The sequence below is a fragment of the Trichomycterus rosablanca genome, chromosome 9 (assembly GCF_030014385.1).
Source record: "Trichomycterus rosablanca isolate fTriRos1 chromosome 9, fTriRos1.hap1, whole genome shotgun sequence".
NCBI lineage: Eukaryota > Metazoa > Chordata > Actinopteri > Siluriformes > Trichomycteridae > Trichomycterus > Trichomycterus rosablanca.
The window spans coordinates 1,905,683-1,933,468 of NC_085996.1; the positions used below are offsets into that span (position 1 = coordinate 1,905,683).

Consider the following 27,786-nt stretch of genomic DNA (forward strand, 5'->3'; position numbering starts at 1 on the left):
CTGGATGGGCCAGTAGACGCCATCTGGATCGAGAACCTGAACTCGGTGCTGGACGACAACAAAACTCTGACCCTGGCGAACGGTGACCGGATCCCTATGTCCCCGAGCTGTAAGCTGGTGTTTGAGGTGCACAACATGGACAATGCTTCTCCCGCTACCGTCTCCAGAGTGGGCATGGTGTTCATGAGCTCCTCCGCTCTCAGCTGGAGACCCATTCTGCAGGTTCTCATTTATAACTGCTAACTCTCACTTACTGCTTAGTCCTGATCAGGGTCAAGGGGGATTCAGATCCACCCAGGAAAAAAGCTAGATGCAAAGAAGAAATACCACATTGACAGACAGACTCAAACCTAGAGGGAATTTAGATCTGCTAATCCACCCACTGGCAAGTATTAAGAAGTAGGAAGAAAATAAGGATTCTGTGGGAAAGTGGATCTTATGATCTTAAGTTCTAATGGGCTGAAGGGATTCCTCATTACAGGCAGCTGTAGCCTAGCGTTTAGGTACTGGACCAGTAATCAGAAGGTTGCTGGTTCAAGCCCCACCACTGCCAGGTTGCCAGGGCCCTTAACCCTCATTTGCTTAGATTGTATACTGTCACAGTACTGTAAGTCGCTTTGGATAAAAGTGTCTGTGAAATACTGAAAATGTAAATGTACTGCTGCAATAGCGGCCTCTGCTGGCTGGTCGAGACACCGCATGACACAGATGGTGAATAGCGGAGAGCAGTGCGTGACTCTCAGTACGCCATACTGATCCCTGCCCACCTAATGCAGGTGAAAAGAAGTGGCTGCTACACATGTGTCGGAGGGGGCATGTGTTAGGTACTGTGCTCCTCAGTCAGGGTCGAGATTTACAGCAGTAGAGCAGATATTTATATGAGATATTTATACTACAGAGATACCATCAGCCAGAACCAAATTCCTTGTGTTTATCCGATAAATCTGATTCTGATTCTGAGATATAACTGGGGAATTGGATGTGATTAGATTTGGAGAAAAAGGGAAAGATGCAACCATGCTGCTGTAGAAATAAAGTCTCAAATAAAATAAAACATGATGTGTCGTTTTCCCTTGGTGGTTACAGTGCAGTCAAACTAAATAAAAATATAAATGTACAATATTTATTCTTCCGTAACAGGATTCCTTAACAGGTCTCACTCTCATCATCTGCTTAGTAAAATAAGGAATAATAATAATGAAGCTTTTTGTGACCAGTTATAAGTCTGGTTAATAACAATTCAAGCTGCAGTATATCAAAGTGTGTGTGTGTGTGTGTGTGTGTGTGTGTCAGGGCTGGACCAACAAGCGCAGTGCTCAGGAAGCTGACAGCCTGATGAGCCTGTATGATAAGATATTTGAAGATGCTTATATATTCATGAAACAAAACCTCAAGCCAAAAATGCAGCTCTTGGAGTGCAACTACGTTATGCAGGTAAACTACAGTCATGCAGTATGAAAGAGTGTGGTCAGTACTTCAGTACTTCATTATCAGCATCCAGATCAGTTTTAAATCTTTATTAATGATCATTACACTTGAATAATTACTCGGTTACTATTACGTTACTTTACTGCGCTGATACCCGTACTGGTGCTCACCCACTGACGTGTGTGTCCAGTCGGTAAACCTGCTGGAGGGTCTGATTCCTCCTAAAGATGCTGGAGGCACGTTGAGCAGCGAGCACCTGGAGCGCCTCTTCGTGTTCTGCATGATGTGGAGTCTGGGAGCTCTGCTGGAACTGGATGACCGGGACAAGATGGAGCTGTTCGTTCGCTCTCATGAAAGCAAGCTTGACCTGCCACCGACAGAGCCTGGCCAGACCATGTTCGAGTACATGGTCAATCAGAACGGCAAGTTTACCACATCGACTTAATAAAGCTGGAGGCAACAGGTATTCCTGGTGTTTTTGGGACTGTGGGGTATTTTGGTGATTGGAATCGTGTCTCTGCTTCCGGAAGCAGATCAGGGAACAAACGACTGCGTCCAGCCTAATAAAAAATGAGCCCTCACTATTAGGGATGTAACGATGCACCACCAGACAGTTAAAAATCCATTCACATGTGTAACGATTCAAATCGGTTTACATGTACAGTATAATGAATCGATATTGACTTTAAGCAGCAGAGGGCGCTGGTGCTATTCACCTCGCCTGGTTGAAGTCACTACAGGGTTGCCAGGTTCAGAATGTATTTATGTGAGGATACTTTCTTTATTTGTATCATTTATGTATTTATTTAATGTGGGGTTTGTTTTAAAATTTCATTTCAGCTTTTTTACACAAAAAGGGAAACGTGCAGCATTGTTTTGCATAGTTTGCACCTACCTCAGAAATAAAAGGACTTTCATTATTTAGATAAATAAAAGATAAGCACAAATGCAGTATTTTTTATTTTTTTTTAAAGAGAATAATAAAAGGAAAATTTGTCTTCAATTTAATTTTGTTTAAAACAATCTGGAAAAATTCGTATCGTGAATCGCATCGTGGGTAGTGTATCGTTACATCCCTACTCATTATTGCTGATTATTTGCAGCCTATAAAGTGGATTTTTTTTATTTCAGGTGACTGGGATCACTGGAGTAAATACGTCGTGCAGTACGTCTACCCCACAGACTCGGCACCAGACTACACGTCCATTCTCGTTCCCAACGTGGACAACACCAGAACGAGCTTCCTGATTGAGGCCATCGCAAAACAGCGCAAGGTCGTCACATATCTAACTGCTGGAACACACGTGGACTGTGTGTCTCTGACCCTTGATTAGAAATTTTGTGTGTGTGTGTGTTGTGCTTAGGCTGTTCTCCTCACCGGTGAACAGGGGACTGCCAAGACGGTCATGATTAAGGCCTACACGAAGAAATACAACCCTGAGATGGATCTGTTCAAATCCATGAACTTCTCCTCCGCCACGGAGCCGATCATGTTCCAGGTGAAGGAAAGGAAGGAGATGCAGTAAAACTCACCATTACCGATGACTGATTCTGATTAACGCCGTTCTGATTACAGCGGGCAGTAGAGAGTTACATAGAGAAGCGGCTGGGCAGCACATACGGACCCCCCGGCAGACGGAGACTGACCGTTTTTATTGATGACATCAACATGCCTGTCGTCAATGAATGGGGAGATCAGGTCGGAAAATTAAACATCGATACAAATATACACCGATCAGCCATAACATTAAAACCACCTCACTGTCCATTTTATCAGCTCCACTGACCACATAGAAGCACTTTGTTTTTAACCTGCTTTCACCCTGTTTTACAATGGTCAGGACCCCCACAGAGCAGCTATTATTTAGGTGGTGGATCATTCTCAGCACTGCAGTGACACTGACATGGTGGTGGTGTGTTAGTGTGTGTTGTGCTGGTATGAGTGGATCAGACACAGCAGCACTGCTGGAGTTTTTAAACACCGTGTCCACTCACTGTCCACTCTATCAGACACTCCTACCTAGTCGGTCCACCTTGTAGATGTAAAGTCAGAGACGATCGCTCATCTATTGCTGCTGTTTGAGTCGCTCATCTTCTAGACCTTCATCAGCGGTCACAGGACGCCGCCCACGGGGCGCTCTTGGCTGGATATTTTTGGTTGGTGGACGATTCTCAGTCCAGCAGTGACAGTGAGGTGTTTTAAAACTCCAGCAGCACCGCTGTGTCTGATCCACTCATACCTGCACACCACCACCATGTCAGTGTCACCATGAGAATCATCCACCACCTAAATAATACCTGCTCTGTGGGGGTCCTGACAAAGCATGTAGACAAACAGATGGACTACAGTCAGTAATTGTAGAACTGCAAAGTGCTTCTATATGGTAAGTGGAGCTGATAAAATGGACAGAGTGTAGAAACAAGGAGGTGGTTGGAGTTAAAGTCCAGTTTAATTGTTGTTTGTCCAGTAATGGTGATAAGAAGTGGAGGCCACACAGTCTATAAATAATCTGTAATATTTCATGTTTTTTTTCTGTAGATCACAAATGAAATAGTGCGTCAGACGATGGAGATGTCGGGCATGTACAGTCTGGATAAACCCGGTGATTTCACCACCATAACAGACGTTCAGATGATGGCCGCCATGATCCATCCCGGCGGTGGCAGGAACGATATTCCTCAGAGACTGAAGAGACAGTTCACAGTGTTTAACTGCACGCTTCCGGCCAACTCCTCCATCGACATGATCTTCGGTAATAATCACGTCGGTACTGCGCTCGGTCAGGAGTGAAATATGATGGGGTAACTGGATACGACTAGATTGGGAGGAACACTGGGGCAAAATGTGGGGATGTTTTGGTGTTTTTAGCTGCTTTACACTGATTGCTGATGTAACCGAGCGTCTTTAATGTTTACTGAGTCTATAAAGAAAGAAATCAACTGAACACAGACAAACTATTTAGAGCAGAAAACTTTACTGGTTTGTTCTTTTTGAGGTGCAGCACAGAGACGATCACGTGTGTAGAGAAACACACTTTTACATTCATTATGGATCCACAAAGGGACAAAATGCACTTAATACGTAAAACACACATCAAACACGGTCAGGTAGTGAAGTCTCGTAGGTTAATGTAATTACTGTAAGATTGCTAGGATGCCTTATACTGCACATTTCACGATCCGTGCTGTGATTTTCACGGTCTGAATTAGGCAGGACCTTAATTATTCATTATTAGTGGGTTCTGTCTTTCTTTTTCATGCCAAACCTTTGAAGCTGTTTCACAGAGAACTGACCAGTACTTTTCTATTAGGAATTATTGGCTGTGGATATTTCCATCAGTGTCGAGGATTTACACCAGAGATCTCTGACACTGTACAGCGTCTCGTACCCGCTTCCCGGATTCTCTGGCAATGGACCAAGGTAAAATGCATCGTTAGTAAAATGATCACTCCCTGTGAGGTGAAAGAGTCCAAACCTCTCCTGCACTGTGTTACAGGGGAAGATGTTGCCCACTCCATCAAAGTTTCACTACTTCTTCAACCTAAGAGATCTGTCCAGGATTTGGCAGGGCATGCTGAAGATCAGAGCAGAAGAGTGTGAGACAGTCGCCACCCTCCTGTCCTTGTTCAAGTGTGAATGCACTCGAGTCATCGCAGACCGGTAAGGTGTCTGTCTGGCTGTCTGTCTTTCTGTCTGTCTATCTATCTCTCTCTATCTATCTATCTATCTATTTGTCTATCTGTCCGTCCGTCTATCTATCTCTCTCTGTCTGTCTGTCTACCTGTCTGTCTATCTATCTGTCCGTCCGTCCGTCTATCTATCTCTCTCTGTCTGTCTATCTCTCTGTCTATCTATCTATCTATTTGTCTATCTGTCCGTCCGTCTATCTATCTCTCTCTGTCTGTCTATCTATCTATCTATCTATCTAGGGTCTATCTATCTGTCTATCTATCTGTCTGTCTGTCTGTCTATCTATCTCTGTCTGTCTGTCTATCTATCTCTCTGTCTATCTATCTATCTATCTATCTATCTATCTATCTATTTGTCTATCTGTCCGTCCGTCTATCTATCTCTCTCTGTCTGTCTGTCTATCTATCTATCTATCTATCTATCTATCTATCTATCTATCTATCTATCTATCTATCTATCTATCTATCCGTCCGTCTATCTATCTCTCTCTGTCTGTCTGTCTATCTCTCTGTCTATCTATCTATCTATTTGTCTATCTGTCCGTCCGTCTATCTATCTCTCTCTGTCTGTCTGTCTATCTATCTATTTATCTATCTATCTATCTATCTATCTATCTATCTATCTATCTATCTATCTATCTATCTATTTGTCTATCTGTCCGTCCGTCTATCTATCTCTCTCTGTCTGTCTGTCTATCTATCTATTTATCTATCTATCTATCTATCTATCTATCTATCTATCTATCTATCTATCTATCTATCTATCTATCTATCTATCTTTCTATTTGTCTGTCTATCTATCTCTCTGTCTGTCTGTCTATCTCTCTGTCTATCTATCTGTCTGTCTGTCTGTCTGTCTATCTATCTATCTATCTATCTATCTATTTGTCTATCTGTCCGTCCGTCTATCTATCTCTCTCTGTCTGTCTATCTATCTATCTATTTATCTATCTATCTATCTATCTATCTATCTATCTATCTATCTATCTATCTATCTATCTATCTTTCTATTTGTCTGTCTATCTATCTCTCTGTCTGTCTGTCTATCTCTCTGTCTATCTATCTGTCTGTCTGTCTGTCTGTCTATCTATCTATCTATCTATCTATCTATCTATCTATCTATCTATCTATCTTTCTATTTGTCTGTCTATCTATCTCTCTGTCTGTCTGTCTATCTCTCTGTCTATCTATCTAGGGTCAATCTATCTGTCTATCTATCTGTCTGTCTGTCTGTCTGTCTGTCTGTCTATCTATCTAATGACTAGCTGTGTGTATTCCAGGTTTGTGTGTGAGGAGGATAAGCACTGGTTCGAGAAGTCTATAGCCCAGGTCATTCAGGAACACGTGGATCCTGCTTTGGTGCCACACCTCCACCCCGACCCTTACTTTGTGGACTTCCTGAGAGAGGCTCCAGAGCCTACAGGAGAGGAGGCTGATGACGCCTGTCTCGACGCTCCCAAAATCTATGAACTGGTACGTTTATTTTAAAACATGGTCCTGACCTGGTCTCAGCTGGGCTGTAATGAGAGCTGATTAAATACACCAGCAGCTCCTGCTGTCTGCTCGAGGTTCCTCCAGGACATTGCATGATGCTCCATACACAGTAAAGCACCTGGCCGGTGTCACAGATCAGCCAGGCACATGTGGGAAGGGACGAGGGCTAGTATAAATCTTACACACATCACACTTCTGCTATATTTCCCAGGTGCCGGACTTCCAGTTCCTGTCGGAGAGACTGCGGTTCTATCAGAGCCAGTATAACGAGGCTGTTCGGGGCTCACATCTGGACCTGGTCTTCTTTACTGATGCCATGACCCACCTCATCAAGGTCAGTGTAAAGTTCTGACCACAGCTCAGCCTTTAAACCCAGAGTTTATAAAAACTGCTAGTTTCTCTCGGCCGCAGATCTCCCGCATCATCAGGACCGATGGAGGAAGCGCTCTGCTGGTGGGAGTGGGAGGGTCGGGCAAGCAAAGCCTTTCACGGCTCGCGTCGTACATCGCCGGTTACAGGATATTCCAGATTACACTCACTAGGTGAGACGGCGTAGTTCCCTGGGTTGAGTGATTTGCAGAATATCAGTGATTCTGCACTTTTTACATCTTTATCCTGTATCACTCAGAACCTATAACATCAGCAACCTGATGGATGACCTGAAAGTGCTGTTCAGAACGGCCGGCGCTGAAGGAAAAGGCGTCACGTTCATCTTCACGGACAACGAGATAAAAGACGAGGCCTTCCTAGAGTACCTTAACAATGTTTTGTCATCTGGAGAGGTGAAGCAGCTTCACTAATCACTAATAACTAAGTCCCTACCGATTCACGGACGTGAGAATGGCGCCATGGACCGTGAAATGAGCCGTTCCCCGTGTAATATGTAATTTGCTGTGAAATTTAAAATGTACGGTTTAGCGATTTACCATTTTTTATTCACGTGCAGTACAAATGCATCAAGATTACTGGTTAATCCGCACTGTGAGGCGCCCTAGTGTAACCGAGCGTCTTTAGAGTTTGATGATCACGTGTGTAGAGAAACACACTTTCGATTATGGAATCCACAAAGGGACAAAATGCGCTCATTATCAGCAAACAACATCACAGAAAAGTCTCTTACACTAGCAGTCCTACGGCAATTCAGTTTGCAATGAGTTAGTCAAAATGACCAAGATGTGGAACACGGACAAGAGCTTTAATATTTAAATTAATGACATTTTTAATTAATGACATAAATTAATGAAAGACTGTAAAGACGTCCGTAAAATGAAGCACATTTCCCAGTGAATTTAGTCGAGCCCTAGTAATACGGATCATTTCTGCGGAAGTAAAAACACACTGCACTTGATATTCACTTTCTCATGTTTCTCCTCTAGGTCTCGAACCTTTTTGCTCGTGATGAACTGGACGAGATAACACAGAATCTCATCCCCGTAATGAAAAAGGAGACGCCCCGAGTGCCGCCCACCTTTGATAATCTGTATGAATACTTCATCTCCCGGGCCAAAAAGAACCTCCATGTGGTGCTGTGTTTTTCCCCGGTGAGTCTCACCCCTCTGTTTGATGCTCTTCATTTTATTCTCTCAGAATGTGAGTCAGATTCACTCACAGTAAAAGAGCAGTTACAGAAATCGTTGTAATTTTAAGACTGAAGTGAATTAACACGCTTCATAATGTGGAATATTTTGATCAGGTGGGGGAGAAGTTCCGCTCCCGCTCTCTGAAGTTCCCCGGACTGATATCCGGATGCACCATGGACTGGTTCACCCCGTGGCCGAGTGAAGCCCTGATGGCCGTGTCCCAGTATTTCCTCTCGGACTTCCACATGGTCTGTTCGCCTGAGGTGAAGACTGCGGTGGTCCAGACTATGGCCGTCTATCACGACAGAGTCTCCTCCACCTGCGAGAGCTACTTTGAGAGGTACCGTACTGTACTTAGAGATACAGCCATGTTAGAGAACCTCAGTTTTATAGACACTAAGTCACCCAAACTAGTAAAGAGGGTCAAGACGAGGATCAAACCCAGGTCCTCGGGGCATATTTTGCTGCCTCATCAATCGAATCTCACAGTGATGACGTCTAACATTCATTTAAAGGGAATTTATTTAATGGGTTAAGGGCCTTGTTCAAGGGCCCAACAGTGGCTGCACGACAGAGCCTGGATTTGCATTGACAGTCATTGACTGGTAGCCCAAAGCTCTATCCACTAGGCTCCCACTGTCCCTTGTACCTTATATCAAGGGTTTAACCTATGCTGTTATCTTTTAACTTAACGGGCACAAATTCCCACAGGCATACTGTAATATCAGAGTCATTTGAAGCGCTTTATTAGAGAATCGGCTATTGTTCTAGCTAAACAGCTCATTGTCAGGTGTCCAGATACCTTTGGTCATACCAATTCCACTTATACCAAAAGGTATTCATGTATAATCGAGCTGAATTCATGAAATCTGTCCCTTTCTTTTGCTACAGATCAGGTTTTGTGGTCCAAAGTCTGGAATCAACCTTTCTGTTCCTCTTTCTTTTTATTCAGATTCAGACGAAGGGCCCACGTCACCCCGAAATCCTACCTGTCATTCATCAATGGATACAAAACCCTCTATACAGAGAAGCACACCCACATCAACACTCTTGTTGAGCGCATGAATGTCGGTAGGGACAAGGCCAGTACATTTGTAATGTGTTTTGTGTGTGTACGAGTGTGTTTGAGTGATCAAGCCCTGCTCGTTTCCCAGGTCTAGCCAAGCTAATGGAAGCCAGCGAATCCGTCGCGCAGCTGTCCAGAGACCTGGTGGTGAAGGAGCAGGAGCTGGCGTTGGCCTCGGCCCGAGCCGACAAGGTACATCATTCGATCAGAACTGAGCAGAGCGTTTTCACTTTGCTAGATCGATCGTGAGCTCATGGACTTGGTCGTGCAGGTCCTCAAGGAGGTGACTGTGAGCGCCGAGGCCGCCTCTGTGGTCAAAAACGAGGTGCAGGTGGTGAAGGATAAAGCGCTGAAGATCGTGGAGGAAATCGAGAAGGAAAAAGGTGTGGCAGAGCTGAAGCTGCAGGCGGCTGAACCTGCACTCATGAAAGCTGAGGCGGCTTTAAACGTGAGTTCCAAAAACTGATGTAGCAGCTCAAAAGTATTTGGACACCTGACCATGGGCTTGTCAGACCTCCCATTTTAAAAACACACAGTGGCGTCTGATCTATTCAGCTAGAACGACAGCGGCTTTTCTAATAAAGCCTCTTTAAATGACTTTGAAATACAGAATGCCTGTGGGAATTTGTGCCCGTTCAGTCGAAAGATGACAGCGTTTGTATGGCTCGGCACATGAATTCGATAATTAAAAGAAGTGTCCAAATACTTTTGTACTATATATACAAACCTGAAGAAGTGAGATCCAAGAGTTACCTCTCTTTAAATTTTAATGACAGAAGAAACCTAAAATAGAAATAAGCAGGAAACGCTTATAGGTGCTTATAAAACGATTTCTGAAGCACAATGCTAAGTGAGACCCAACCTGCCACGCCCACACAGGCCGACAGAAAGCGTAGTTCTCTCTGAACTAAACTTCAAAGCATTTTCTGCGCCTCATTAAAGGTTCCTCACTACCTGAGAAGCACCGTCTAACAGCGTACCTCTGACTGACTGGCTTTGCCCTCTGAATTATTTGCTAGATCTCCTGCTAGCGCTCTCTAACTTTTGTCATTAACTCAGTTGATACAGGGTAGAGTCGTTCTGGGTCTTTGATTCTGTTTTATGAGTTGACTTGTTCGGTTCCCTGCCGAGTGTGTGTGGTTCTGTTTGTGTGGCCTGTCCTTTCTACCCTTGTCCTGTCCTGTTCACTGGAACGACTGTAGGATCTGAAACCACTATATCCTAGATTTGTAAATCGTTTTTGACCTCGTGTCTTTAACAGACCATCAAACCGGCCGATATCGCAACAGTGAGGAAACTGTCCAAGCCACCACATTTAATCATGAGAATTATGGACTGCTGTCTGCTTCTCTTCCGCAAGAAGCTGGACCCCGTCGTCATGGATCCAGAGAGGCACTGCCTTAAGCCCTCCTGGAGCGAAGCCATGAAGGTAAAATCCCTGAAACACCGTGCAGGACCTCACGAGATCTGATGGTTCTAATGAGACTAATGATACGAGTCTCCTCTCTTCACCCCTAAGCTGATGAGCGGCGGCGGCTTCCTGACGTCACTGCAGCAGTTTCCTAAGGACACGATAACCGAAGAGACGATGGAGCTGCTGGAGCCGTACTTCCAGATGGAGGATTACACGCTGGAGAACGCCAGTAAAGTGTGCGGAAACGTGGCGGGTCTGCTGTCCTGGACACAGGCTATGGCCACCTTCTTCAGCATCAACAAGGAGGTGCTGCCACTGAAGGTAAAACACGAGAGCCGGACCCACAGAAATCACTTCAAAATACATACGGTGGTTTATTAATCATGGATATATACAATCTATACGATTAAAAACTCAAAGATTAAAGGCTTTTCTTACAGGTCTCACTTTTGTGTGTTGTGTGATTATAAATATGGACATGCTGAGGCAGCAAGACTAAAATCACTGCCAGTCATTAGACTCCTAAATTGTGAGCTGGAGTGGTGCAGGGGGTTTGATTTTGGGCTACGATCGCAAATTTAATTTTCATTAACCTCGAGACAGGAATACCCTGAACTCGGTGCCAGTCCATTGCAGAGCAGGGTGCCAGTCCCAGATCTCAGCTGTGATGGGCGAGCGTAATATACGATACCCCTGCACCTAAATGTAACGTGTGATGTTCACTTCTGGTTCATCAGCGGCAAAAGCACATTCGTTACCAGCATCCCAACACACACACACACACACAAGACTCTTCTCTAACTTTATTAGTAACACTGGCATATCCTGCCTTCTTCCTACCCAGGCTAATCTCAGCGTTCAGGAGAACAGGCTAACGGCAGCTAATAAGGAACTGGCTAACGCTCAGGCCCAGCTGGATGAAAAGCAGGCAGAGCTGGACATGGTGCTGGCCAAATTCGAAGCAGCCATGAAGGAGAAGCAGGTACGTCCTCTTCTACTGGTGACTGGTGCATCATACATCAGTTTTAACTGTAGATACTGGGATTTTCATCTCAACAGATCAAGCACTCAGTGTGTGTATGTGTGTGTGTGTGTGTGTGTGTGTGTGTGTGTGAGCGCTTCCTACCTAATCAGTCCATCTACCTGCACTAAAATTCACTGTAGCCAATCAGACTGCAGTTACCACCTTAAATTTCCAGTCACCAGTCAGACTCCACTTCAGACACTCAACGTCAGTCGGTTCTGGGCGTGGCGTTGAGTTTTAAAGACGTTGAGTTTCGAGGTATTTTCCCCCATAAGGATGTTTGGGGAACCTGTTAATGCGTCCATGGTCCCGGTGAGCTGCAGATATTTTAGTCTCATGTAAAATAATGAGGTTGTTTTTGACTCTTAAACACTGAAAATAACACAAATATAATATAAACACACTGAAATACAATTACTAACTGTTAAAAATGCAATAAAAGCTGCACTTTAGCTTTACTTTATTGTTTTGTTATGCTTTTTAATGAGTGGAGAGAACTTATGAGCAGTAATAATGAAGAGAGGTTTAGTGTTTTTATGTTGTTCTTTTAATACATTAAGTTAAGAGTTTTAGACTCTGGGAGAAGCTGATTCTGATTCTCACCATTTCTCAGAAGCTGGAGCTGTAACACAAAGTGAAACAGGAAGGAGAATCATGTGGAGCTGTAACCCTGGATCTGACGCTTATTCCACACTAATGCAGATTCAGCTCATGTTCACATGACATCTTACCACACCGCTCAAGCCAAGCGCTGATCAAAGCACACGTTGAGTTTGAGGGAAACGTTGAGTTTAAGGGTACAAATTTCTCAAAGAAGGCCATCGAGTTTCAGATTTTGAGTTTAGGGGACGTACAGTTACAAGGTACCACAGTACTAACATTAGCTGTTGATCCAAGTCCACATTCCCTAATACCCGGGGCCCAATCAGAGCATTTCGTGGCCTTTTTATTTCACAAATCACTGTGTGTGTAAACGTGCATCTAATGCTTACGAGACACTGGAATAACGTTAACTGTTTTCAGGATCTGCTGAACGACGCCGAATCGTGCAGAAATAAAATGCAGACGGCCTCCGCTCTGATCGACGGGCTGAGCGGGGAGAAAGTGCGCTGGACCGAGCAGAGCAGAGAGTTCACCTCACAGATCAGCAGGCAGGTTTCTCTCAGTCTCTCCACGGCTCCTGGGGTCGAACCGAGGTTCACGTGTCTGTCTCTGCTCTGCTCTCAGGCTGGTTGGAGACGTCCTGCAGCTGACCGGCTTCCTGTCCTACTGTGGTCCGTTCAACCAACAGTTCCGTAACATGCTGCTGAAGGAGATCTGGGAGGACGAGCTCACGAAGAAGAACATTCCCTTCACTGAAAACCTGAACCTGATCTCCATGCTGGTGGACCAGCCCACAGTAGGATTTTATTTAACATCCTGGTCTTAATACCACCTACATGATGTGGGATTTAGTCCTAGATACTCAGTTCTGGTTACAGTGCTGGTACTGGTGCTTTATCTAAAGCGACTTAGAGTAGAGTGACAGTACAGTCTCAGCAATTAAGGGTTAAGGGCCTTGCTAAAGGGCCCAACAGCAGCAATCTGGCAAAGGTGGGGCTTGAACCAGCAAGCTTATGATTGGATGAATCCAAAACAAAACAGTAAATGTTCTGAGTGTAAAGAGAAGCCCTGATTAATCAGTAGTCAGTACTGATGCCTGATGAGAGTGGGATCAGTGAAGGCTGTTGATGGAATGTTGATGGAAGACCCTCACAGGTGGTATCTTCTCCCCCCTCGTTCAGATCAGCGAGTGGAATCTGCAGGGCCTTCCGGGTGATGACCTGTCGGTGCAGAACGGCATCATTGTCACCAAAGCTACCCGCTTCCCCCTCCTCATCGACCCCCAGACTCAGGGCAAGGCTTGGATCAAGAAGAAGGAGAAAGCCAACGAGCTCCAGGTCAGATCCGTGGCTCAGGCTAGCTAACGTCAGCACTAGGTACACGACATGATGCTAACGAACGCTCCGTATCGTTCCAAGGTCACGTCTCTGAATCACAAGTACTTCCGCACCCATCTGGAGGACAGCCTGTCCCTGGGTCGCCCTCTGCTCATCGAGGATGTACCCGAGGAGCTGGACCCAGCGCTGGATAACGTGCTGGAGAAGAACTTCATCAAGTCTGGATCCTCCTACAAGGTGAGCGTTACATTTACATTTCCGGAATTTAGCAAAAGCGACTTACAGTCTGAGCAATTGAGGGTTTAGGGCCTTGCTTAAGGGCCAAACAGTGGCAGTGGTAGGGTTTGAACCAGCGACCTTCTGCTTACTAGTCCAGTACCTTAACCACTTGGCTACAACCGCCCTACATGTCAATCATTTCTATCACATTTCATCCAAAGGCCCTTACAATTATGACTGAATACAGTTTGAGCATTTAAGGATTAAGGGCCTTGCTTAGGGGCCCAACAGTGGCAGCCTGGTGATGATGGGGCTTAAACAGACAACCGTATGATTACTAGTCCAGTACCTTAATCACTGAACTACCACTGCCCATGCATGTAAATAAATAAACAATGAATGGATTAATCACAGGGCAGATGTAGGTGGGTACCAGAGCTTTTACATCAGGACGTGCCTGCATATCCTGTTCAGTGTTAACCGAAACACTGCGTACGACAGGTTAAAGTCGGAGACAAAGAGATCGACGTGATGGACGGCTTCCAACTCTACATCGCCACCAAGCTGCCCAACCCGTCCTACACGCCCGAGGTCTGTGCCAAAACCTCCATCATCGACTTCACCGTGACCATGAAGGGCCTGGAGAACCAGCTGCTGGGCAGAGTCATCCTGACCGAGAAATACGTACGTCTGCACACGTTTCACGTCATCCCTTACATTCCTTTCAGTGATAAATAATGAGCCGGTCCATCACTGACTGATGTTACACAGGAACTGGAGGCTGAGAGGCTGAATCTGATGCAGGACGTCACGGCCAACAAGAGGAAGATGAAAGAGCTGGAGGATAATTTGCTTTACAAGCTCAGCACCACAAAAGGTGCGTATATAAGACCATACCAAAATAATAATTTAGTATTTAGTCATGAAGTCATGAGTATATTCATGTATTCATCTGTAACAGATCAGGTCTAACAACCGCTACTGTAACGTGGCGGAATGAATTTACCATGTCGGGCTTAGTGGGTAGCACTGTCGCCTCACAGCAAGAAGGTCCTGGGTTTGATCCCCAGGTAGAGCGGTCTGGGTCCTTTCTGTGTGGAGTTTGCATGTTCTCCCCATGCCTGCGTAGGTTTCCACCGGGAGCTCCGGTTTCCTCCCACAGTACAAAGACGTGCAAGTGAGGTGAACTGGAGATACAAAATTGTTCATGACTGTGTTTGATATTAAACCTGTGAACTGATGAATGAAGTGCGTCAAACATGATGTTAAAATCCTCATAAATAAATAAAGAGTCATGTCCTTCTGTGTTGCTATGCTGGCTGACAGAGGGGGCACGGAGGCGCAGATGATTGATGTGTCCAGCTCTCTGCTGGCATGGGAAACCAGCATGGTCTCAGCAATGAAAAGTTAAAAAGTTATTTATTTAATTTACTTTCTTTTCTTAGTTTTTTGGGAGTAAACTAACACGTCAACCAAGGAGTAGATCTGGCCCAAACAAGAAATACAGCTTATTTTTACCCAAGTATTTAGACTCAAAGTAAACTCAGACAAATGGTTGAGCAGACCATTAAAGGGTTAATAATGTGCTGACTGGACACAACTGTGATTCTTACAAATATCACAATTACCGGTTGAACTTGAGTAAACTTACTGGTCCATGTAGCACAAGGTCACCGTAAGTTATTTGAGTAAGTAATAAAGAAACTTTTAGAGGTCTTGTAAATGAAAATAGACTTGTTGTTTAGTCCACCCCCGTCTCTGTCTGTTCAGGCTCTCTGGTCGACGACGAGTCCATGATCGGGATCTTGAGAGTCACTAAGGAAACAGCAGCGGAGGTGAGCGAGAAGCTCAACGTGGCCACCGAGACGGAGACGAAGATCCTCGCCGCTCAGGAGGAGTACCGTCCCGCGGCGTCCCGCGGCAGCATCCTCTACTTCCTCATCACAGAGATGAGCATGGTCAACGTCATGTACCAGACCTCGCTCGCCCAGTTCCTCAGGATCTTCGACCTCTCCATGTCGAGGTGCCGTTAACCCCGCACCTCCATCTGTAACCACTTTATTATGAGTGCGTATTTTAATTATGAGTGAATCTTTTCCAGGTCAGAAAAAACCCCCCTGACCCAGAAGCGCATCGCTAACATCATCGACTGTCTGACGTACGAGGTGTTCAGATACACGGTCCGAGGCCTGTACGAGAATCACAAGTTCATCTTCACTCTGCTGCTGGCTCTCAAGATCGATCTGCAGAAGGGCAACATCAAGCACAGCGAGTTCCAGATTCTTATTAAAGGTGCCACCTGAGACAGAAAGCTACAGCACACGAGGGAATATTTATCCCTCTGTCTCTTTAACTTTCTAATTTAATGCCCTAAACTCATTTTTAACTCGCACAGGGCAAATTAACACTGTAAACACGGTAAAAACAACACAAAGCAGGCGATGCTGTCCTGACAGGATATAAAAGGAGCATTGATGAGTTCTTATAGAAGATTGTATGCAGTAGTAGACCTAGAGCTGAACTCTTTTGGAAGTAACATGTTTTCATTGCTGTAATGTTTAAACCTGACGATACTGTGACGGTATTGTAGGACCATTCCGCCGAATCGGTGCCATTTCTGTCCCCAGGAATCTTTAAAATGCATTTATATATTTATTTATTTATATTTATATATATATATATATAATATATATACTGTATATGCATTGTCTCCCTTTTTCTCCCAACTTTAAGTGCGAGAACGAAGCCAACCCACGCCCCCTCCGACACGTGGGCAGCAGCCGTATGCATCTCATCACCTACACTTTGACGAGTGCAGTGCGGATCAGCACTGTGTACGGAGAGACACACCCTGATCAGCGCACTCTCTCCCAGTCTCTGTGCAGGTGCCATCAATCAGTCAGCAGAGGTCGTAGTTGCATCAGTTATGAGAGAGTCCCTATCCGGGTTAATATCCCACCCCTATATGAACAACAGGCCAATCGTTGTCCATGTGGCTGCTCAGCCCAGCCGGCAGGCAGAGCCGAGACTCGATACGATGTATGTGAGATCCCAGCTCTGGTGTCCTAGCGCGTGTTTTTACCGCTGCGCCACCTGAGCGGCCTTAAAATGCATTTTTAATTAAGCAAAATATCCTGCACATTGATTTAATAACGAGTTCGGGAGATATAATTTAAAACGTTCATTAAAACTCCCTACAACACTGAAAAAGTAGTATTTCTTCATGTCCCCACTTTGACACGACAGCTTACAGTGAAATATAAGGATTAATGGTTGTGGATCCCTCTGATGTTTGGAGCCAGGTTCAGTTTATCAGAGCAGAACTGAGAACATTTCACAGTGATTGTTTATCTGAATTTTGTTTCACTCTCTCTGTTTAAAGGTGGTGCCGCCCTGGATCTCAAAGCTTGTCCTCGTAAACCCTTCCGCTGGATTCTGGACATGACATGGCTGAACCTGGTTGAGCTGAGCAAACTGCCCCAGTTCACCAACATCATGAGCCAGGTCAGTAACATCCTGTAAAATGTGCTTTATAATATAATAACTTCTAATGGCAAATTCACCAAAAAATGTGCAGATAGAAAAATGATTTAAACAAATATGAACACTTGTTTGAAAGCTGTGGTCAGAGCTCAGGGTCAGTCATTGTACCAAGAGATTTAAGGGCCCTACTAAAGGGATTTAAACTCACAGCCTTCCAGTTGATACCCAAAGCTTGCTTTTTACTCTGACACACTGTAGCCTATGAATAATGATGATTACACATTTGTGTTGAGTTTTATTGGCATACAGTTAATAAATAGTATTATTATATTGATGTTTATGCACACGTTCCTGTTCATACACAAAGGTGTCCCGGAATGAAAAGGGCTGGAAGGCGTGGTTCGATATGGACGCACCAGAGGACGCAGTGATTCCCGATGGTTATAATGATTCACTGGAGATCTTCCACAAATTACTGCTTATCAGGTACAATATCAGTCGTCTAAGGGTACGATTCTTCTCCCTCTGGCTGCTGCAAATTAATTTGATGCCAAAAGTTTTACATCAAGAGTTACATCAACTCAAGACATCATCAAAAAGCATCATCAGCCGTGCAATCATTGTAAAATTTAGCAGAATGCACCTCATTTTACTTGGAAGATGGGTCTGGGTCTGGATCAGGTCTGATTCTGTGTTTTAAGTAAATGGGCTCATTCAGATACATGAGCTCTGATTTGCTCATGATGGTTAATGCCATTACTCCAAACCAGAGAAAAGTTCAGCTCTCCTTACTCCTGATATTAATAATGTATTTATTTTTATGACTTCAGATGGGGTGACCTTAAAGATGCTGTAGATCTTAAATCTAAATCTACTTTTTTTATTTTCTCCCATTTTTCTCCCGATTTAGCATAGCAAATTAGTCTTCCACCGCTGGGGATCCCGACTGCGTCCGAGGAGGGTATATTCGCCTGTCCCATGCCCCCTCTGACGCGTGCACAGTCCCTTAACCCCTTCTTATTTGCCCACGCCTCAGTGGATTGGCACATGAGGCCGGATATCACGCGCCTCGGGCTACTTATCAGGGTCCTTACACAGCATCGAAGACCTCGCCTACTTTTTAGTCCCGTCTTTTCCCACACAACAGACTTCGATTGCCAATTTTGTCTCACATTTGTGCCCGCTAGAGTCCCAGCACTGGTGTGCTAGCGGAATATATCGCTGTGCCACCCGGGTGCCCTAAATCTACTTTTGTGATAGTTTCAGTGTTTATTAACAGAACCATTCATTAAATTGCTTTCTCAGTTAAAAAGAGGATGAAAATTAATCACCGCTTGTGATTAACCATGTGTGGATCATTACAGTATCAGCAGACCAGGACTTTTAAAGCACCACCATTGTGAATGAAGTGAATTTAAACAAATGTCATGTGACAGATCCTGGAGTCCAGATCGCACGCTGTCTCAGGCCAGGAGCTACGTAGGGCACGCATTGGGCGCGAGGTTCGCCCAGTCTGTTATTCTCAATCTGGAGGCAACGTGGGGGGAGAGCGACCCTCGTACCCCTCTGATCTGCTTCCTCTCCATGGGCTCGGATCCAACCAACCAGATAGAAGCTCTCTCCAAGAAACTCAGACTCGGTAATAAAGCCGTAACTAATTACAGTGGAGCAAAAAGTGGAGGACTGTTTTTTACTGTATGTTGGGTTGCTTGTTTAGAATGCAGAGCTATATCTATGGGACAGGGACAGGAAGTGCATGCGAGGAGGCTGGTGCAGATGTCCATCGCACAGGTACCAACACTACCTACAGAGACGTTTATTATATTCAGAAATTAAATCCTGTGTAAATAAGATTTAATCACACTAAAGATAAGTCTGAGAACTGGTATAGGGTACTGGGGTTCCAGTCTCAGTGATGCTATAGGCTGACAGGGTGTCTGCACATACATGATTGGCTGTGTCTGAGGGAGGAGGGATAGAAGGAAGTCCTTGCACCCAGTATGCGGTCTGTGAAACCGGACCTGCCGTGACCCTGACCTGGCATAGCCATGACTAAAGCATTTCTGTATGGAGCAAACATCAAGTCTTATTTAGAAGACCTTACAAACCTTCTTGTCATACATTCAGTTTAAAGCTCATCACCAGTAATTGTGTGTCTGACCGTCTGTGGTCCACAGGGAGGCTGGGTCCTGCTGCAGAACTGCCACCTGGGTCTGGAGTTCATGGACGAGCTGCTGGACACCGTGAGCACAGTGGAGAACGTTCATGAGAGCTTCAGGGTGTGGATCACCACGGAGCCACACGACCGCTTCTCCATCACGCTGCTGCAGGTAATGTAACATCATCAACAGGGGGGAAACTTGGGGGAAACCAGGGGGTCGAGGTCTCCGATCATCATCATCAAAGAATCTTCTTGTCGTTTTAGTCCTCCATCAAGTTCTCCAACGATCCTCCTCAGGGAGTGAAAGCCGGACTGAAGCGAACGTTCGTCGGGATCTCTCAGACTCAGCTGGACGTCAGCAACCTGCCCATGTGGAAGCCGCTGCTGTACAGCGTCGCGTTCTTGCACACGGTGGTGCAGGTAGGAACGACCTGGCGCTTACAGGATACGTGGTTTCCCAGAATTACACAGTCTTCACCTTTTTTTTACGCAGGAACGTCGCAAGTTCGGACCCCTGGGCTGGAATATTCCGTACGAGTTCAACTCGGCAGACTTCAGCTCCAGTGTGCAGTTCATCCAGAACCATTTGGATGAGTGCAGTCCCAAAAAGGTTCGGAATAATGTCTTACTTTGATAAAAAGTCTTTGGGTCTGTGTGAAACCGAGCTCTCTCTGTACATAGACGCGTTTCCCATCATTCTACACTCCCGAGAAGAGGGCGTGTCTAAATTCTTAGCTCCCTTAAAATGCTCCTACTGAGGCGCCTTAATTCTGAGTGATGATCTGACTGAGCGTCTCCTTAGCGCTGAAGGCAATCCCAGCATTCAGTGCGGCACAACTTTGCTCACAAAAAACTACAAACGTGGCGGATGAATCAATCCAGAGCAACTAACGGAGTTCCTTTGACATGTAAATAAATTCACATTGATGTTTAATTTGTATAAAGGTGCAGGAGTGACGTTTATTTGTAAATTCAGGCGTAGAGCGTCTAAATAATCTGATTATGAGCTCCATGTCTGATTAGAATGCTCTGTACTGAGGGAGCTGATCAGGTTTACAGTGGGGAGCAGGGCGGGTCACTAGGTTCAGTGTGTGTCCTTTGCTCGTGCTGACCAGTTTGGCTTGTTTATCTGCAGGGCGTGTCGTGGGACACCGTGCGCTACATGCTGGGAGAGGTGCAGTACGGAGGCAGAGTGACGGACGACTACGACAAACGACTTCTGAACTGTTTTGCACGAGTAACACACGACCCCCCCAACCTAATAATAAATATAATAACGTTAGCGTATGATGTACGAGAGACGTTTTTAATCGTAACCGCCGCTCTGATTACCAGGTGTGGTTCGGCGACCGGCTGTTCGAGCCCTCGTTCTGCTTCTACACCGACTACAATGTTCCCGTGTGTAAGACGGTGGAGGAATACCTGGAGTATATTCACACTCTGCCCTACGTCGACACCCCTCAAGTGTTCGGTCTGCATCCCAACGCTGATATCACGTAAGAGTCCATCAGAGCTGCTCACACACACTCACACTCTCACCTGAACACAACACCTCACTCTCCACCCAGAAACCCCAAGAAAACTTTAAGGAATTATGTGCTTCATCTTTGCAGCAACAGTTTAGGGAAGGCCCTTTTTTGTTCCAGCATAACCCTACTAAACTTAATAACCTCACAATGAAGTTAAATGTCTTAATAATAAAATAACGACGTGGGTTTTACTCTCACATTTACACCGATCAGGCATAACATTAAAACCACCTCCTTGTTTCTACACTCACTGTCCATGTTATCAGCTCCACTTACCATATAGTAGTCCATCTGTTTCTCTGCATGCTTTGTTAACCCCTTTCACCCTGTTCTTCAATGGTCAGGACCCCACAGGACCACCACAGCGCAGGTATTATTTAGGTGGTGGATCATTCTCAGGACTGTGTTTGTTGTGCTGGTATGAGTGGATCAGACACAGCAGCGCTGCTGGAGTTTTTAAACACCTCACTGTCACTGCTGGACTAAGAATAGTCCACCAACCAAAAATATTCAGCCAAGAGCGCCCCGTGTGCAGCGTCCTGTGACCGCTGATGAAGGTCTAGAAGATGAGCGACTCAAACAGCAGCAATAGATGAGCGATCGTCTCTGACTTTACATCTACAAGGTGGACCGACTAGGTAGGAGTGTCTGATAGAGTGGACAGTGAGTGGACACGGTGTTTAAAAACTCCAGCAGCGCTGCTGTGTCTGATCCACTCATACCAGCACAACACACACTAACACACCACCACCATGTCAGTGTCACTGCAGTGCTGAGAATCATCCACCACCTAAATAATACCTGCTCTGTGGTGGTCCTGACCATTGAAGAACAGCATAAAAGGACTACAGTCAGTAATTGTAGAACTACAAAGTGCTTCTATATGGTAAGTGGAGCTGATAACATGGACAGTGAGGGTAGAAACAAGGAGGTGGTTTTAATGTTATGGCTGATCGGTGTACGTCTACGCTTACAACTGTGACCGAACACAGTTCAAGCCATTAAGGTCTAAGGGCCTCGTTTAGGAGCCCAAACCAGCAATCCTCTGTTTACTAGTTACTGGTAAGTTGTGAGGATAATTGTCTTTGTTAAATGCTAGAAATGAACTTCTGACAGGTATCAGGGTAACACCTCAGCCGAAGTCCTGGACACCATCACAAACATCCAGCCTAAAGAGAGCGCCGGAGGTTCAGGAGAGACGCGAGAGTCGATCGTCTACCGCCTCGCCCAGGACATGCTGGATAAACTCCCTCCCAACTACGTACCTCATGAGGTATAAGAGTGTTTAACAGTGCCGTTTACTTTATAAAGAAATGAATTTATAAGTGGTGCTTATTAAATTACAGCCACGCTTAAATGTCCCCGATTAATAATCTGTGTAACATCACTGACCAGGTGAAAGCCAGGCTGGTGAAAATGGGAGCCCTGACCTCCATGAACATCTTCCTGAGGCAGGAGATCGACCGCATGCAGAGGGTCATCAGCGTGGTCCGGACTAGCTTGATCGATCTCAAGTTGGCCATTGAGGGCACCATCATCATGAGTGAGGTAGGAACTGATGACTGGGTCTTACCCACTGTTGCACATTTTCACCACCACTGTAGCTCGGTCATTCTGAGGCTGCCTGGCCAGTAACGAGCGTTTGTATTGGCTTGCAGAGCCTCAGGGACGCGCTGGACAACATGTTCGACGCTCGAGTCCCAAACCTGTGGAAGAAGCTCTCCTGGGAGTCGTCCACCCTGGGGTTCTGGTTCACCGAGCTCCTGGAGAGAAACGCTCAGTTCCATAGCTGGCTGTTCGATGGGAGGCCCAAAACATTCTGGATGACCGGATTCTTCAATCCCCAGGGTAACCAGACTGTAATCACTTTGTTCTGTTTATTAAAAATGTAGAAGATGCACATTTAATCACTAAATTTGGAGTTTTTTTAGATTGTATTAGGAATTAGAATGAATGAAAAGCCAGCCAGTATGAGACACCAGCTCACGTCAAACCAGTACTGCATGAGTAAGGCTGGATTAAACACTTATTAGTGCCGGCTGTGCCACTGTTCCTTGTGAGGCCGTGCCGTTTACCTTGCCTCGGTGCTACCTCAAGTAACATTTACTCCATTTATTCTTTGACGCTCGGTTTTTACCGCTACACTCAAACTTTAATCTGATTTGTCACTTACCTTTTCAAAGCACCACCAGTAGGACAGTGAAAAGTGAAGCATTGTTTCACAAAACCCAATTAGAACCATGGCATTGTGGGAAAAACACAGAAAGGTGAGAGCGGGTTTGCATTATAGGTAGCAGTCGTACATTTCCTAATCCTGGAATCACATCGTAGCTCTTTAATAAGATTTAGTGCATCTTTTAGAGTAATTCAGGAATAAAATGTAATGAAGCCGCTTTATTATTTGGCTGTAAGTTTTTATCTTATCACGTGTCCAAATGACGAGCATTCCTGTTTTACACAAAAGTCCGTATTCTAAACAACTGCATGTAAATAAACCGTCCGTACCATGGTTAGTATTTATTATTGTGTGTGACCGCTGCAGGTTTCCTCACAGCGATGATGCAGGAGGTGACGAGGGCACACCGAGGCTGGGCGCTGGACACCGTCACTCTACACAACGAGGTGTTAAAGCAAACCAAGGAGGAGATCACCACCGCACCCACGGTAAGAGCGCCACACAGAGGGCAGAACACTCAACACCAAATGATGTACATACTGTACATTGCTGTATTTTCATTTTAATTATTTACTATTTATCTGTGCTATTTCTCTATTTTCTGTATATATACAAAATTCTGTCTAGTACATTACCTGTATAATCTTGTCTGTATATTGTAGAGAGATAACAACAGCTGGAAACGAATTCCTCGTGTGTGTAAACATACTTTATATAAAGCAGATTCTGATTTAGGTGGTAAATTCTTTATTCCACAGGGTCACGCAGGGCTGAACGTGAGTCCACAGCACAGCCTGCTCCTAATTTCAACACTGTCCATGCTTATATTTATTCATGTATTTATGTTTGTGGTGTAGGAGGGCGTGTACGTGTACGGCCTCTATCTGGACGGAGCCGGCTGGGACCGCAAGAACTGCTGTCTCGTCGAGGCCACGCCCAAAGTGCTGTTCACCCCTCTCCCCGTGGTGCACATATTCGCCATCAACTCCACCGCCCCGAAAGACCCCAGACTGTACGTCTGCCCCGTCTACAAGAAACCCCGGCGCACCGACCTCACCTACATCACCGGAATCGTGCTGCGTACGGTGCAGCCCCCCGACCACTGGATCCTGCGCGGTGTCGCCCTGCTGTGTGATATCAAATAATCGCACCAACACACACACACACTGACCCACACACGCGTTCCGTTTCTTTGTTCTTTATTCAATTCAGTTCATGGAAAAATATTTTAATTGTTATTAAAAGGTTCAGGTTCTTGTTCAGCATTAAAAATAAAAAAAATATGAGTTTATCTTCACTAAACTGTGTTTGATCTTTGGTACAAGTTCTGTCACCACAACTGCAGTTTTTCTGCATTTATAAACAAGATTAATTATATTATTATCAATTTATAGTCTGAGACCCACGACTTTTACTTTATTAAATTCACTTAAATGACTTTCTGAACTGTAAGTAGCTGATCTGTATTCAGCTGGTATGGTCAAAAGTATTCGGACGCCCGACCATTAGCTTGTCGGACGTCCCATTTAAAAAAAAAACCAGACTGATCCTCTGTGTGATCTCTCAGCTAGAACAGCAGCCGCTCCTCTGAGAAGCTTCTCACAAGGCTTTAAAGTGTGTCTGTGGGAATTTGTGCTCATTCTGTAGTACAACAGAGCATTAGTAAGGTTGGGTACTGATGATGATGATGTTCTGGTTTATCCTACAAACTGTTCAAACTGAACGTGAAATAGGAATTTAGAACCTGTAAAAAACATAAACTTGCCATTTACAAAATCCTGTCCAAAAGTATGTGGACGTCCTTCCTAATTAAGCTCATGTGTTTTAGTAATTATGCTAAAGAATTTGCATGCTTACACACTTTCTACATCTACATACTTTATGGCCCTTGTTTGGCACGACTACAGTTTTAAATTGTTTTTACCGCCTGGTCAGGGTCATGGTGATCAAAAACCTTCTCATCCAGCATCAGTGCCCGACGTCACATGCTCTTTTGACTGAACAGGCACAAATTCCCTCAGACACGCCATAAATTCTTGTTTTAAAAAAAGGTTCTTATTGGACAGTGGTAGCCTAGTGGGTAGAGCTTTGGGCTATCAGTCAGAAAATTGCCCTTGAGCAAGGCCCTTAACCCCGTCTGCTCCGGTGCCATACAATGACTGACCCTGCGCTCTGACCCCAGCTTTCAAACTAGCTGGGATATACAAAGAAAGAATTTCATAGTTTCATGTGTAGATAAATATATAAAATAAAAAACATTCTTCTTTTTTCATCAGTAATTTATATAAATGTACCGACGTCCTCGTTCAGCCCCCGAGGCTCCAGCTGAAGTCTGACCGTTGCACTCGGACCTGGATGTTCCGAATTCCAGCGGTTCCGTCAGGGTCTCGTGCGTTACGTCCGTGCCCCGGTGTTTAGGAGTCTGTAGCCCATCTCGCCCTCCAGCTGTTCGGCGGTGAGCGTCCCCAGGATGGGCTGGCAGTCGGGGTTGAAGACGGAGTAGGCGCTCATCTCTCCGGGTCTCCTGAGCGTGGGGCTGCGCAGACCCTCGTACAGCCAGTAGAACAGAGAGATGAGGAAGAAGGGAAGCCCGAAGTCCAGCTCACAGAAGAGACCCAGCAGAACCAGCCACAGCAGCACCTTCAGCAGGGTCAGGTTAGTGACGGCCAAACGGTCCACGCCCAGCCAGCGGCCCACCGCGCTGTCCAGCAACCAGTCCGAGCTGTCCTGCTACAGGGCAGAGCAAAATACAATCAAACTACAGCACTCTCAACAGCACTCTCAACAACACTCTCAACAGCACTCTCAACAGCACTCTCAACAACACTCACAACACTCTCAACAGCACTCTCAACAACACTCTCAACAACACTCTCAACATCACTCTCAACAGCACTCTCAACAACACTCACAACACTCTCAACAGCACTCTCAACAACACTCTCAACAACACTCTCAACATCACTCTCAACAACACTCTCAACAGCACTCTCAACAGCACTCTCAACAACACTCTCAACAGCACTCTCAACAACACTCTCAACAACACTCTCAACATCACTCTCAACAACACTCTCAACAGCACTCTCAACAACACTCAACAGCACTCTCAACAACACTCTCAACAACACTCTCAACATCACTCTCAACAGCACTCTCAACAACACACAACAGCACTCTCAACAACACTCTCAACAGCACTCTCAACATCACTCTCAACAACACTCTCAACAGCACTCTCAACAACACTCAACAGCACTCTCAACAACACTCTCAACATCACTCTCAACAGCACTCTCAACAACACTCTCAACAACACTCAACAGCACTCTCAACAACACTCTCAACAGCACTCTCAACAACAGCACTCAACAACACTCTCAACAGCAGGGAGGGACCCTACCAAGGAAACATGGTAAAACTTCCCATATTGAGTTTATGTTATGTTCCGAAAATCCTAACATCATGATCAGATTACTAAACTGCATCTAAACAGATGATATAACTTGTAATAACCTAATTATTCAGTTTATTAACACAATAATGCTTTTTACTGCAAGTTTCCGTATTTCACTTTATCGCGAGTCGGATCAAAAGTTTATATAAAGAACCGACTCAGTGAGCCGAGTCAAATGATCGACTCTAACATCCGACAGAAAACAGCTTTCTCAAAGATCCTGTTCTTCTAAATACATGAATACAGATCATCAGTACATGCAGATTCTGTACACTTACTGACGACGACTAGAAGGTGGAAATGAGGAAACTGGAATGTTTAACAATGAAATGCTCATTACAAGCTTACATGAGTCGAATCGCAATGATTTGACTCACTCCACATGCGCAGTAACGTTGGCGCGAACAGGACACGTGGCTTAAACCGCGAATCTCTATTGGTTAACGCCGCTTTGCGCCAAAACGTCTGTTCAAAAATACAAGTACTGCATGACAGAAGCGCCAGTTCTGTTATTATTGTGGAGGAAATAAGGCTTATATATCGCTCCGTTTAATTACATCTTTATCTAACCTGCACAGGTAAGAGTCCACATTTACTCTACATAAATGCCCTGGACCCCTTTCCTACTGCTTTAGTAAAAGTGCACACCGTTACTATAAGTCCTCTGATTACAACTGTAGTAAATTTCTCCCTCCAAGCTGGCTATGTTCCACCTTCATTAAAAACTGCCATAATTAGACCACTTCTAAAAAAAACAGCACTTGATCCTGAAGTTTTGGCAAATTATAGGCCTATCTCCAATCTTCCTTTTCTCTCTAAGGTATTGGAAAAAGTAGTTGACACTTATCTCCAGGATCACCTTAAACACAACAACCTTTTTGAAAAATTTCAGTCTGGTTTCCGCTCTGCTCATAGCACAGAAACGGCCTTGGTTAAAGTTACCAATGACCTTCTGATGATGGCTGACGCTGGCTCACCTTCTCTGCTTGTCCTCCTGGATTTATCGGCAGCATTTGACACCATTGACCATGGTATGCTCTTACGCCGGTTATACCACACCATTGGACTCACTGATGCTGCCCTGGCTTGGTTTCAGTCCTATCTTACCGACAGAACAGAGTACAT

At 45.0% G+C, this 27,786-nt stretch overlaps 2 protein-coding genes across 2 annotated transcripts; one reads left to right on the top strand and one right to left on the bottom strand.

Moving 5' to 3' along the window:
- The first annotated feature begins 18 nt into the window (after positions 1 to 18).
- On the top strand, positions 19 to 24,506 carry LOC134320249 (dynein axonemal heavy chain 8-like). The gene is made up of 43 exons (XM_063001582.1): positions 19 to 222; positions 1,294 to 1,434; positions 1,619 to 1,850; positions 2,560 to 2,702; positions 2,793 to 2,927; positions 3,005 to 3,127; positions 3,968 to 4,181; positions 4,740 to 4,849; positions 4,926 to 5,089; positions 6,399 to 6,591; positions 6,824 to 6,946; positions 7,024 to 7,154; positions 7,241 to 7,394; positions 7,989 to 8,153; positions 8,306 to 8,532; positions 9,145 to 9,263; positions 9,347 to 9,450; positions 9,530 to 9,706; positions 10,520 to 10,687; positions 10,778 to 10,993; positions 11,517 to 11,654; positions 12,720 to 12,847; positions 12,924 to 13,095; positions 13,481 to 13,636; positions 13,718 to 13,873; positions 14,357 to 14,539; positions 14,627 to 14,732; positions 15,626 to 15,878; positions 15,957 to 16,147; positions 17,238 to 17,359; positions 17,706 to 17,824; positions 18,775 to 18,977; positions 19,056 to 19,129; positions 19,516 to 19,668; positions 19,764 to 19,919; positions 19,993 to 20,109; positions 20,635 to 20,736; positions 20,835 to 20,995; positions 22,145 to 22,301; positions 22,424 to 22,576; positions 22,687 to 22,876; positions 23,571 to 23,692; positions 24,062 to 24,506. Exons 1-43 carry the CDS (start codon positions 97 to 99, stop codon positions 24,347 to 24,349), a joined length of 6,765 nt encoding a protein of 2,254 aa, XP_062857652.1. The 5' UTR covers positions 19 to 96; the 3' UTR covers positions 24,350 to 24,506.
- LOC134320284 (SAYSvFN domain-containing protein 1-like) lies at positions 23,935 to 27,786 on the bottom strand. The gene is made up of 2 exons (XM_063001627.1): positions 27,769 to 27,786; positions 23,935 to 25,934 (listed from the first exon to the last, which is right to left on the bottom strand). Exons 1-2 carry the CDS (start codon positions 27,784 to 27,786, stop codon positions 25,599 to 25,601), a joined length of 354 nt encoding a protein of 117 aa, XP_062857697.1. The 3' UTR covers positions 23,935 to 25,598.